The following is a 14,785-nucleotide window of genomic DNA, read 5'->3' on the forward strand; positions in this document are numbered from 1 at the left end:
AACTGTAAACGAGAGGCACTTTGTGGCAACCACAGGCATCATAACAACATATTGCACAAATCAGCTAAGAAAGAGTGACGTGAAACATATACACTGGCACCTTTGAAGACGTTTTGTTTTTCATTAAAGCTGAAAATTAATTTTTCATGCTGCCTGTGAGCTCCACACCCGTGCCACGTACAAGATGTCTGAGGGTCTACGTATAAAGGTACTGTGGCTAAATTGTCATGGGATGGGTCTCATTGCAGAGACAATCTGAGGCTTAAAAGGATAGTTCACCTAAAAATGAACATTCATCATTTACTCCCCCCTCATGCGCTAAAAAAATCTGGTGGTGAAATTGCTAGTAAATATCAAATAACTACAAAGAAATGGCACGTAATTAAATTTGAAATTAAGTATAAAGACTGAAAGAGTATTTTCTTGTCAAATATACTCCATTTTTACAGTGTGTTGTTCCAAACCTGTATTTATCCATATAATAAAATTAAGTGTGGAACCCAACTGACTTTCATTGTGTGGACAAAAACATCTGAAACATTCTTCAAAATATCTTTTTTGTCCATACAGGTTTGGAAAGACACTAGGGTGAGTGTATTTAGGTGAACTATCCCTTTAAATTCAAGTTCATCATGTGATACTCTTCAGTAGAGTCACACATTAAACCGCTAAACATTTAAAACACATCAGCGTACATGTAGAGGGACTATGGGAAATACCTGCAGAGGGTCATTGCCAGAATGTGAACGAATACTTTCATAAATAGTCGCTTTATTCTTTTTTTTTTGTATTTTATGCTTTCTTAAAAAAAAAAAAGAAATTCAGTCAATAAAAACACATTTGATTCTATTGGGATGCACAGAGACAATATTAACGGCTTTCATTTCACCTCTATTCTACTACTTTTGATTGCTGTAAAGCATTTCCAGAAAACAAAAATGACAAAAAACACAAAAAAAATACTGTGGACCGCTGACTGAAACCCTGCAAAGACCTGTAACAGTGCAAATGTCTAGTACAATATGTTGCTCTATTATAGTAGCTTTAAATAAGTCAGTGCTTGGGCAGAATGGTAGGTATCAAAGCAGTAGAAGAGCAAGCATTGTCAACTTCAAGTAAGGCAAAGAATACCTCCCGTGGGCCCTGCCTCCTCCTCTGAGCACAATGAAAACATAACACAAAAATGATTAAGCTTAATTTTGGCAGGTTTTCAGTGATGTGATAAAATGTAAACAAAATGAGAATCCTTGATAGGCTTGCTTTTATTCCTGGATTGGTTAGTGTACAATCTCATAAAGGAAGGCCCAGTCTCCTCCTCATGTCAGGGAAAAGTATTCTTTCTCTAAACGAAGGCAAGATGTACGGTGTGCAGTGGGCTGGTGAGAAGAGTGAAGCCTGAACGTTAACAGTACGAGAAAGGCAGCTTACCCTTAGTGAAGATTCTTGCCCAAGAGACTGAGAAAGTTTGTTTTTTTTTGGTCTGGCCACATCAGCCAGATGTTAAAAAAGATTTGGCATGCTTAAAAGAAAATTATACATTTAAATATTCTCATATATAGGGCTTTAATATTTCTGAAGCAAGCACAAGACTGTGTAAAATCTGTAGCTGCACTATGCTCATTCCAAAGGGAACGAGGCCTGTTTAAGAATAAGGGAAAAAAAAAAAAAACGAACTAGCTAGTGAGGGACATCAAATTGTTAGAAACTAACAACGCACCGCAGTGCATTTGAATGCTTGCACCATGAGGTTCTTTGCTTCAAAATGACTGTACTATACATTGAGAGTTTACTTTAGCAAGCACCATTGCTGGATAAATGATCCAGATTTCATTAGATCATGCACGAGAAGGCATAGGGAGCCAAAAATCTGATGTCTGACACAGCCAGGAAGAAAGTAAAACAATGTAAACGGTGTTGAAATCTAATCAAAACTTAGAAAACAAGAAAAGGGCTTCTCCATGTTGACATGCATTACACGAGATGCTGTGCACCATCAAACCCATTCTGACCAGAGATCACTGTAGTGAACCGTGGCCACAGAGCCCTCAAGCAAGATTGATCTGTATCCCACAACATACTGAAGAGAAATTTTAGGACTGACACTACCTTGAGCTCAAAGCGTGACCCTTTAAGAAGTGAAACAGAAAACAAAAGCATTCTGTGAGAGCTGATTTAAACGAGAGCCAATTTTGAAAGGGAAACTTGTAAATTATATCAATGAAGTGTCACTGAATGTCTGTTTATAGATTAATATCTCATCTGCAGAAGAACGATGGCAATTTCTTCTCCCCAAATAAAATCAAATTGTAAATGACTTTAGAAACTTTTTACAAAAACATTGTATACTATTTATTCAACATGGAAACTGATTCCAATAACATGCACACCTTCGATCGACATTATTGCAACACTGGTTTTCCTGTTGTGTTGTATGTATATTTGCATTAAAAAAAAGAAATAATAATAATAATAATAATACATGGTGGAGCTATACGTTGTGTTTTCTGCCAAGGTGTCATGTAGTTTAGTAGAATCATTACCACCTCCATTCTAGTAGTAGTAATAATGATGAAAGCAGACTAAAAATGGCAAGAGACGCAGTTTCCACTGCACAGCAGAGCCCGACTGACACGTGGTGGCCTTCCAGCAGCATGAGAAGCGTTTCACAGTAGGTAGGACAGACTAAAGGACAGACAAGGGGGCATGAATGTTGATTAAAGCACTGGCCTTGGTTTCAACAGGTTGATGGAGCACTGAATTTCTCCCATAAACAATCTCCCATCCTGACTGGGTTTCCTTTCTCGCGTTACGGCATGAACATGTATTTACATAATAGCTACTGACGCTGTTTTCCACAGAACATCAGTGTTGATACTTCATGGAGCAGGGTGAATGAACAAAAAAAAATTGGTCAGCATTTTTGTCCCTACAACTGGTGGCATTTGTGTGACATGTGTCCTAATTCTGCTTGGGGGAAAAAGGAAAGAAAGAAAAAAAAAATAAAGGGGTGGAAAAAAGTACTTGCTTTCAGTTCATATTCAAGTTTTCTCCTTTATACAATATTACTTATGGTTTCTTTTTTCTTCCCATAAAAATATTTCAAACTTTAGTAATCTGTTCTTCATCATACTGTTCATTTTCAGGGTCCGAGTCTGTTGTGTCCGAATACCGGTAATGGTCCGGTTCATTATCGCTAACATCCGGTGTTACAGATGTAGAAGTGCTGGCCTCTGAGTTGGATGGTTCCTCCACTGGTTTTGTGAAGTACAGCTTCACCTAATGGGGAAGAAAAGCACATTTTAGCCATTTAAACATTTGTAGCTTGGAACATTAAAACTTTTCAGCAATTGGAAGGCGATGAGCAAAAGAGCTTAACACACCTTGAAGTTTGGAGAGAAGTATCTGTTGGCTTTATCCTTATTGGCTTTATCCAAGTTGTTCTTGGTTAAAGTCAGGATTAGATCATCCTTGTCATTCTCTCCTCGTTCCGTGGTTTGGATCCCATCCATTTCCTTCACTAAACCTCCGTTTTCAACCTTCTCCGAGCTCTCCTCTGGTCCAGGGATGAAGAAGGTGTTCACCCAGAAGTGGAACATCTTATCCTGGTTAACAAAACAAATCATATTATAAAATAAGGCTTCATTTACAACTCGTTTTTATTTGTATATCGCTTTCACAATACACATTACTTGAAGTATCAAAGCGGCTTTAGAAGAAATTCATAATGTTAATGTTTATAATAGCCTTATAAATCCACACTGAGCAGTTTAGAGTTGAGTTTACAATGATATAAGCTGAGATTTGCCTTGTAGTATCTGTTCTGACATGAGACTTCAAGACATAATTATTCATCTCAGATACAGCCTGTGGTTTACACCCATCCCTTTCATTAAAGTATTTAAGTCGATATATAATTGAAAAAAAAAGAAAAAGAAATTACTATATGGTTATGTAATATATAATACATTAAACTCAATGTCTAGAAAAAATAACCACATAATGATATATCATTACTGTGATTTTTTTCATACCGCCCAACCCTGGTAGAAGCCATTTTGGTGCTGATGCCAGACTTGCTCATTTGTTATGAATAATCTTATCTTTTGCTTCAATCAAGTAAAAAAAAAAAAAAAGTTACTGTAATAAATTGCGATTAAGTACCTTGTTTGTATTTATTCATTTTCATTTCCCTCCATTTGTAGCATTTAGAGCACATTTATCATTAAATAATCAAAAGAATTTATATTTTCTTTCCAAATCATAATATATGCTATTATATTCCATATACTAAAACATTTAGGTTGAATTTCAAGCATAATTAGCATTATATTGTGATGTATACTGATACTATGATATAAATTATTCATACTGTGATAAGATTTAGGACATACAGCTAACTCTTACCACAAAATTCCATCCCTAAAAAAACTGCATGAAATACTGAAGTAAACATTAACCTTATCCTCACTCTTAACTAACATTACAACACTACAACATTACATTTACTACTATACAGCAATAAAGTAAAGCAATACTGATCTGTAAGAGCACTATGGGCCATCTGGGAACTGACACGTACCTTTTTCATCATCTTGTTCTGCTTGTGAAAGAACTCCACCTTGATGTCTCCACACACAGGCAGCGGCTGTGGAAAATCAAAGTACATGTACTTCTCTTCTCGCCTTGTGTGCGCTGGATTAGACGTATGAATTTTCACCTTAAGCTGGTACACCACAAACTGAGGATCTGCAAAATAAAACAATGTGTATTTGCTCTACCAGCCTTGTGCGCCAAACAAAATGTGAGCTTATGCATATCTGTTAACATAAAACAGAAGAAAAGCATAGAGGAAAACAACAGGATAGAAACAGCAGAAATATTGATACAGAAGAGACAAAATAACAGTGGCACACTAAGGGCCCTATTCTGAGAACAGCTGACCCTGGACCACGCTTCCCATCTCCCTCAGATGAGGCATTACATACGTCCACCCAAAAGTGGTGCTAGGGGCTTACAAGTACATGGCAAACACATTTTACAGAGCAACACTGTCTAGGCTAACAGAACTGAAAATGAGAAACATTTTAGAAAAAGCTGATGTTACCCCAATGCCAATTGGTTTTTCTGAACCCATGCGGAATCTGGTCACTCTTGCTTTTTACAGCAGAATCCCCTTGGAGAAAAAGAAGGAGATTAAAGACTGTCCAGTGGCCTGGCCAGAGCAAGAGCGGGCACTATGACGGGGAGAAACGTTTAAACAGAGCTAAAACACAACACACACTCATGCAACACACAGAGCTAGACCGGGCTGAACTAAAATATTAATGGCCATCAAAGACTCTATGGAGGAAACCATAAGTGCAACACCAGTGGGAAGCCCTTCGGCGATGAGGTACACTCTTAAAAAAAAATACAAACATACAAGTACAAAAATAAAATATAATGGAGGATAAAGTTCCGATTTCACACAGCAGGTTGTCTAAAGCATTATGAATGATCCAGTCCAGAAGCTGTGGACCACGTAGAGCAGGCTTGGTCAGTGTCACCAAGAGTGTGTTCAGAATAGGGCCCGGAGGATGTACAGTCAGAGACAGAGAGACATGGATGCTACAGCGACAAACTCGCACTCCAGGTAAAGAACAGGCATGGAAAATCTTTACACATTCCTGCCACTTTTCTTTGAAGACATCAAGACTAAGTGGCTAAAGCACATATAATACGCCTGGAAGTACATTAGGTCGATCTGGATAAAGGTTAAACATCTAGGTGCATAGAAAAAGGCAGGAGTTTGAATTTGTAGGGAAGAATTTACAGCAGTTGAAGCAAAAAGGAAAGCTGCGAGCAGCCATGAACACTGTGTGTGAAAGCAGCCTCTCAGCACAGTTACGATGAAGAAGTGGGGAGGGGGGGTGAGAAACTTGATTTTCAGTTACAGAGACCCTGTGTACACCTGGTATTAATGTCTGTCGCTAAAATACACGTATAAAATCTTTCACTGAACAGCTACAGAAATTCATGATGTTAATGTTAGTAATACCTTATTGCCCAATTGTCCACATTTAGAGGTTTAGAGCTGGGTAATAGAATAGACAGTTCAACTTGGGTGTGATTTACTATGTGCATCTTACTGAAACAGACCCAGACCTTTGTGACTGGCACATCCTATGTGAAACTGCCACCAGTTAGATATGCATGTGCCCACGTTGCATTTGTATGGTAAATACTAATGCTTTCAAGGGCCTTCAACTCACCTATCCACGACGCACCAACTTAAAATGTAGTTTTTAACATTGCCGGTTACACGTAACTTAAAAAGAAAATAATTCCTAATCACAAGTTGGAAAAGTCCATACTTGTCACAGAATACACATGCAAGATACAAGTAATACCAGGTGTGAACACCAATATGTCTCACCTGAGCACATGAGATTGAATAGCCCGAAACGGACGACAATACAAAGTATAAACAAGTGTCAGAAAGAAGAAAAAAGAAAAAGAAAGAAAGGAGCTCACTTACTGCAGGTCCCCCCACTGAACATAGGCACCGTCTCAAACACCATCTTGTGAAACAGCAAGGCCACTGGTTTGTACTCCAGCTTATTCTTCAGAAGGTAGCTATAGTAGTACACATATCGCCTCTGACTGGGAATAGTCACTCCCTGTGAAACGGCAAACCTGCAGTGTTAATGCAAACGTCTCCTCCTTTGCCTCAACAACACAACACATTTGCATCATACTTCTGTAAAAGGGTGCAGCAGTAGGGTTCCAAAAGTAAAAATCCCACCCCTTTACTCCAAAGGGGAATTGATTTTTAACTATTACTTACAAACCTTTAAAAGTCATCTACAAGGTTATTAATTTAGGTTATATGCTTTTGTTGATACAATCAGCCCACATTATTCTAAATTAATTTTTTAGCAATCCTTTAACATAATTCCTGGTTTAAACAAACTACATGACCCATGATACTGCCAAGAAATCTCAACCAATCAGAGAATCGAAACAAGCAAACCATGCCCAAGGGCTACATAGCACCCACCCACACAAAGCACTGCGAAAGACGTAATAGTCAGTCTCCCTAAGCTCTCAAACTGATTAAATATTTTTGTATACAAATATATAAATTTTTTATACAAATTTTGCAATAAATGTAAAACATTGTTTCTATAAATCAACCAATCATCTTTAAAATCAATAATTTAATATTTCTCCAAGTTTAATTTCATTAGGTCATTTACAATGCTTAAAAGGATTGCAGATCTTTCCCTCAAAGTACACAGTCTTGTACCTTTGCCTTTTTGTTCGATATTCAAATACTTTTTTGCTTCAAATCTATGTTTGTAAGGGTGTGATTCACCTCATAGCTGGTTGGTTTGATTCATGGCATACAACTCTTTAGCAAAGACTTTTTTTTTTTTTTGAGAAAAATACTTCTGGAACAAAGTCCTATAAAAAGTGGATGGGCACCTGTGCACTCCACAGAAGAATACTCGGGGGGGTTATCTACCAGGACTTGACAGGTTCGAAACACATTTGACTATAATATTACGATCATCATTGTAATATACCTCCCTACATCAGTATGGACTTTTAAAATTGAACCTTGTGATTGACATCTCTATACAAAAACTTAAAATTCACAACTTGAAAGAAAAAGAAAAAATATATAAATCACCTTCTTGTCTCTGGTTCTAACTTCACCATAGAAGTCCAGAGCCTCTTGTGCTTTTTTGAATTTGCCTCGGTGTAACAAGTATGCACATATCATGACACCCGTGCGTCCCTTTCCAGCTTTGCAGTGAATGGCAGCCACATGATTGTCATTTTCACTGAGCCACTTATCCAGATCTTCACAGAAAGGTTTAATGAGTTCTAGCTGAGGAGGATTGTGATCCTCAAACGGATACTGTGCAACTGCAAGAGAAAAATAAGAAGTTCATCAAGACCTTCATCATTACCAAACAAAAACTGACATCACACTTACAAAACCATCTGTAAATGGCAGATTTATGAAATCCAAGTATCATACCTCTGCAGTTAAATTTGGCAGTATCATAATGTCTTTCCGCACATCTAAACACAAAGAAACTGATAAGTACAGTACTAAGAACTTTGCATCAATGCCAAAACCAACAGAACATTCACAGCTAAATAACAGACCTATGTGCACTGACAATGCCCTCACAAAGATCAAAAAGCTTGTTTTTCTTTAATGTTCAATTCAACCCGATTGCAGCTTTTCTACTTTTAACAGCAAACTGGAGGAAATGTTCTGGCAGTAAAAGCATTTTATAGAACTGAAGTTGTTTGAAACACACTTACAGATTATATATCTTGTAATGATTTTTATGCTTTGAATCCAGGAATCTGCAGAAAGAGGACAACAATTACTTTCCCAGACAAATCACGGTTAGTTTTGGTTAAAGGAAGAGTTCACACAAAAATTAAAATCCTAAAATTTTTGTTCAGTTTTAAAACACAAAGATTTGTGGAAACCACTGAAGAGATTTCTGTCACTCCATTGAAAATCACTCCAAATTTTTGATGCTTCACAAGGTTCATAAATACATTATAACGGTATGCACCATAATTGATAAGTTCAATCCAAGCTTACATTCACATAGAAACACAGATCAACGCACATACATAAAACATATTGAATAGGCAGTGGTTATTTGCACTAAGTGTAAATAGCGATAGAGGCTATTTTCCCAGTGCAAATATCAACAGATACTATTTAGCCTAAGTGTAAATAGCAATTAGATGGCATTTACACTAATTGAAAATAGTATATTTTCTTAGCGATGGATGATTTTTACACTAAGTGCAAACAACAATGAATTCTATTTACAATAAGTGAAAATAGCAGTATTTGTTTAACGATATGCTATTTACAGTGCAAATAGCTATAGATTCTATTTACACTATGTTAAAATTTTCTGCTATTTATACTACTTAATGCAAATAGTGGCAATTATATGCACCTCAGCATTGTAGTACATTGTAAAACAGTATGCAATAATGTACTGAGTGTAAATGATCGTCACCTTACTGGGCCATTAAAGCCCTCCCTACACCTACCCTAACCGATACTTTATTTTCAACTTTGAATATTTCCTTAATTTTTATTGAAAATAAATGCCTTTCTGATGTGATATGAGATTTGAAAAGGGAGGGAAAAAAAGGCGGTTTTCGTAAAAAAAGACTACGGTACGCGGCTACGCACATTACCATTTACATTACTGGAGCTGAAGTTTGACAGTCGTTTTTTGTAGTGTTGACAAGCCCAATCACACGTTGGTGGGCAAAGTTAGTGTAAATAGCCTCTGCCAACAACGTGGGCTATTTGCACAGTGCAAATAGACACTCCATATTGAACATGGTAAACGGAAGCTCAACGGTAACTGCTCGATGTGTGAGAACCAACCTGATTCTTGCAAAAGCTCAAATGTGCTTGCCTGACATGCGAGAACTAACCTCATTTCTTCTTCCATTTACCATATATGATGTGCTTCATCCATCCAACAATCAATATTCATATACGAATAAAAATCTAAATTAAAATTTTTATTACAAAATTAAAACAAAGTGATCCCGTCTCTTCAGAAATGTTTTTAAACCGCTTGATTCATATAGATTTTTTACAACATTATGAACTTTTTGAAGTGTCAAAGTTTTGGTTGAATGGCAGGACGACAATCTCTTAGGTTTAATTAAAATATCTTCATTTGGATTTAGCATGTGTCTTTCTAGAATGACAAAAGGCTGAAAAAAAGGTTGTGTGGAGAGCTATAGTAGAGAGATGGTTTTGGCATGTTTTATGCAAATGACTAATCTGTGCATGCAGCCGTCAGATGTCAGACAATTATACAATTACATTTATTAGTACATTTTTTTTTTTTTTACAATACAAATAAATATTTGGCAAACAAAATGAGATGACAAAGTCATTCTCAATCACCATTTAATTAACTATGAAAAAGGTCCCTGATTCAACATTCTGACTTTTGTAAACTCTTTTATTCAGAATATAATCTCTCTTAAAACACCTTATAGTGGTAACAATCACAGCAGTCTATTGCTAGATTAAGCTTTAATTTAAAAAGTAATTTAAAGCAGTAGTCCTCATTCTAACTGAAAGAGACACTCTGACTGACAATTTTATGTTAATTTCTACAATGCTGCTTGGGTTAAAGCAAATTTATTGTATAAAGTGCTATGTAAATTAACATGACATAACTGGACTTTACTGGAGTGCAGAACTGCAGAGCTTGGTGTAAACTTCCACATCACTATGAGAACCAACGTCACTAAGGAACTATGGATGACTAGAAAAATGTCTAATGCACTGAATTGTTGGTGGAACTTAAATGTTTTAATATTTTCTGCACAATCAAGGCTAAGATTTACAGTCAAGCGATTAAAAATCACAAATGCATTTATTCGTATGACTATGGAATTGCATATTGAATGACACAGTCTAACACTAGTTACTGAAGGTGACTACCACACTGTAAACTGATAAAGCAGTACATCAGGTCATTTCAGAGGTTCTGGATACGCTGTGTGACAGGCCTATGGCTTTAACTATCAAAGTAGTTTTTCTTGTTTTGCTACAACATGGGTTGCAAATGTTATGAGAGACTTACAGACACAAATATTATACTGACAAAATTTACAAAGAATATAGAAAGCAAATACTTACCGGACTACATCATCTATGTTGTTTCTGTAGACACCCTCAAGTCTTTCAGCAGGAAAGCCCATTGCTATAATGTTAGGATAAATATCTAGATAGCAGAGTTAAGGAAATCTAGACTCTTTCTAGGAAAACTGGTATGGACAGGAGAAAAAAAAAATAAAAAATACAATCATCTGATTAAATATGAACCCATTTATAAAGTCCACTGGCCACGTGTCTTAGACAATTATATCAACCAGTTAAGCATATCCAAAACACAGACAACGTTAGAATACAGAGCAGCTAAATGAAGCCACAAGGAGCAGGAAAACTAACAAACACCAAGCCCCGGTTTCAGTTGAGAACTTACGCATTTCCACTAAAGTAGCGCTTCACTTTTTAGTTGTGCAATGAGAGCTCCGATAACAGCATTCTGGGTAATATAGAACAGATGGCTCTCGCTGTAAGAGACCAATGCATAGACCTCTAACCCAGAGGGCCACACAGGGGCACTAAATAAATCACACTGTGCCTCAGCCCAGCCTGGAATCACTTTCCTTCTTCACCTTTCCACAACGAGTGCATCACTTCTTCAGCCTGACATACACTTTCAGACCTTTATTATCAAAGATGATCTAATCAGACCCTGATATAGCAGATGAACTGGTGGCAAAGCAATTCTATCAATATTAATCAAAACGAGACTTACAATTGTTTAAATCTACTTCAACAATTTAACTCTGGAAAAACAACAAAATATTAAATCTCACATGATCACTTCAATCTGTATACAAACGAGTTAAACAGACCCTTAATTACAATCTCAAAAAAGAAAAAGAAAAGTCCGGACTAGATGACGGTAAACCACGTCTTGTGTTCTCGGATGATGTAGCATGTGGTTCTCACTCCTAAAACAGCAAACTTGACATTTCAGCAAAGAAGAAAAAACTTTTTTTGACAGCTGTATGCATATGAGCTCATCTGTTTTCATGACAATCATAATCAGTTTAAATTATTTTTAAATGATGTCTAAAAAGAAAGTCATAAAACAGTAAAAAGTTAAGAAAGCTAAGAGATGACAAATTCACCTGAATTTAGTAAACACAGATCATAGTGATCTGGTCAAATTCAAGGTGGATATTTAATCAATGACAAAAAATGCATTGCTCTCTTTTAAAAAGCTCCCTATATTAATTGCCAATTACAAAATTTGCTGAAAAATGCATATCACGTATCTAGCTTTCTAAGATATGCGCACAATATTATCTTAATTTAAATCACCATGACCTCTTTGGTCATGGTGAATATGACCATCTCTCTTAAGATAAATGCCATGCATAAACAACGAGCTATAAATACAATGCACTGACATCAATTCGCACATTGGTGTTTTTTTGTGTGTTTGTTTTGTTTATTGTCTTGCGGACATAAAATGATCAACAAACCATATAATGAAAACTGCAAATGTACTGGAAATAAATAAATCAAATAAAATCTAAATCCTAAAAAAAAAAAAAACACCTTATTTGTTGATCACTGTGTAGATCAAGAGCAATAGCTGTGCAGATACAGTAAGGCCAGTTTCTCTATCCAGAAATGCTTTAGGCAAATTTTAGTCTAATCTTGGCTAACTTAACAGAAGTTAAAGAAAAAAATTAAATCTTAAATTTAGTAAAAAATATTTCATGAGGAATGATCATACATTGCCATAGACGGTGTTGCCTCAGTAACATAAAAGGGGCTGAAAGAATTAATATTCTCCTTATTTATCCTTTCAAAACTTCTGTAAGAACAAGGAGTTCTACATTCCTCCTCAACACACTGTGTTGTAAATGCAATGAGTGCATAGCACGATGGAATGCACCACACACCATCTAAGCAGGCAGGGGCTAATCAACGTCCATGCAATCAATTCATTCACAGGCTACTCATGTAATACACTAGCTCTAAAGCAAAACAGCATCCTTGTTTAGTGTAAATACACTTAACATTTCAAATTTCTTGACAAAACATGCACCAAGACCTACCAGATTCCTACTGCCATTGTTATAGCGCTATACAGAGAAATAATTGCACCTCTTCAATGATTGGATCCTGCCCTCTAACTGTCCTTCCAGTTCTGTTTCTTAGTGTTTGCTACACCTGCATTTTTGAATACTACAGGACAACGAATGGGACAGCGAGGTTAACATGACTACAGCTAAACGTCAGGTTTGGTGTTAATGTTCAATATCACTGAATCATGCTGAAATAAAACGAGCAATCAAACCACTTATGCTTTGCATCTGTAAAGATGTAATGCACCTGATCAAAGTCATCACAAAAACAACTACGTACATTCATACAATACCTGTGCCTTTACAAAACGCAAATGACATTGACATATGGCACATAACAGTGAGCAGGCACCAGTGACGTCTCTAAAATGCAGCTCAACAGTGTCTTATTTAACAGGACTGCACGGATCTCTTCCTGCGATTACGAAAAAGGCATACTTCGCATACTAAAGCATTTCCTTTTGTACGCAAGCGTGTGAACTGACTCATTTTTGCTCAATCAAAACTACACCAAATTGACGCGAGATCTATTTTCTGCGAGCAGCTGATGCAATGGCTCTTTGTGTGACACTGCTTGTGCATTTCATCTAATCCAACCCATCGCATTATATAAGCCATCGAGTCCTCTACGCGACGCATCTTTTGTTTTAAAAGCCCAAACTGCAGTTTTCGTGCGAGAAGCCTTTACTTAAAATGAACGCGTTTTGTGTGCTGGATTACAGATTACGTTAGCAGACAATCGATAGATCAGATTATTACATAAGAAGGGAAAATGACATTTTACAACCTAACTGGCGTTGCTAATATTGTAGTTTGCACATGCAACTAGCCCAGAACAACTGTACAGATTAAATGAGTGCGCGTGCAGTCTGTTGATTTTCTGTCTGCTCGTTAATTTGGTTAAATCGAGAATTGACATGAATCTAAACGGCGCTGGCATCGATTTGATCCAGATACAGAAATGTATAAATCTAGATCATGTCAAACTCCAGTCGCCGACTAGGTGCCAGTGCCAATAGTTTGTGCAAAAAATAAAATTAAAAAAATATATTTAAAAATAAACAAACGCTATCTACGATCAAGCGTTAGAGATTTCTCGATTTAGAACAAGATGCAAGCCATTACCTTCACAGCAGACACTGGTTTCTACACAATAGACAGAACAGGGACATCTGATTGATCAAAGAGGATACAGGTCAAGTCCAAGTCGAATCCATCTTCCTGGTATCTATATTTGTTCCGACTGACAAATTCCTTTATGATCGCAGCCATGGCTGTGACAGGAGTCTTTAAGATTTTTAGTGTGAGTGAGAGTATTGTTGCCTTCGGACGATCTGTCAACGTAACGCTCTGCTCGTTTCGCAGTCCCCCTGCTAGCTAGAAAGGAGTCTGCTGTGGATCTCTCATCAAGGGCCTCGCTCCAAACCACCACAGGCCCGGCTTCCAAAATGCCCTCCTCAGCTCAGACGAGCCCCGGGTGAAAAGATAAGCGACGTCCCACGTCTCAAACTGTAGAATTTCTAGTGCACGACAAGTCTCTGTTCGCACCGTAGCCGCCGTGATTGAACGGAAAGGCGGAGAGAGGGTTCTCTCCGTGAGCTTCCACTTCAAGAACGGTTGTCAAAGCCCCGCTCGCGCTCCGTCTAGCCGCTAGCTTCAACGGCTAGCGCGCTAGCTCGTCTACCCATCCTTAAAAAAATAAAAGCCATCGAACCTTGCAACAATCCGCGATGCCCAGGTTCCAACACATGAAATGAAAGGTGACAGCCTCCACCAAGAAATTAAAAAGTCGATATTTAAATGTCGCGTAGGAGCGGTATCACGTCGGGTCCTTTTCCTTCCCTTCTCCTCTGTTAAACTCTCAAACTTCCATCATGGCTTCCCATTGAAAAAAGGTGACGTTCGGCCAACATATTCATACGCCGTGCCAAATAGTTCCACGAATGCAGTATTTTATGAATATACTTATGATTTTTCTTTGTTTCAGTATGTAGACACACACATTATTATACAATATTTAACTGTTATGACATTAAATTATAAAATA

At 37.2% G+C, this 14,785-nt stretch overlaps 1 protein-coding gene across 2 annotated transcripts; it reads right to left on the minus strand.

The window, feature by feature from the left end:
- Positions 1-254: 254 nt before the first annotated feature.
- On the minus strand, positions 255-14,632 carry LOC306857717 (phosphatidylinositol 3,4,5-trisphosphate 3-phosphatase and dual-specificity protein phosphatase PTEN). 2 transcript variants are annotated; one of them, XM_079397827.1, is made up of 10 exons: positions 13,932-14,632; positions 10,706-10,790; positions 8,323-8,367; positions 8,030-8,073; positions 7,676-7,914; positions 6,518-6,659; positions 5,105-5,173; positions 4,580-4,746; positions 3,381-3,602; positions 255-3,276 (listed from the first exon to the last, which is right to left on the minus strand). In XM_079397827.1, exons 1-10 carry the CDS (start codon positions 14,008-14,010, stop codon positions 3,100-3,102), a joined length of 1,269 nt encoding a protein of 422 aa, XP_079253953.1. In that variant the 5' UTR covers positions 14,011-14,632; the 3' UTR covers positions 255-3,099. The 2 variants fall into 2 exon arrangements, with proteins under 2 accessions (XP_079253953.1, XP_079253954.1); XM_079397828.1 differs by lacking the exon at positions 5,105-5,173.
- Positions 14,633-14,785: the final 153 nt, after the last annotated feature.

This window comes from Barbus barbus (genome assembly GCF_936440315.1).
Source record: "Barbus barbus genome assembly, chromosome: 38".
Lineage (NCBI taxonomy): Eukaryota > Metazoa > Chordata > Actinopteri > Cypriniformes > Cyprinidae > Barbus > Barbus barbus.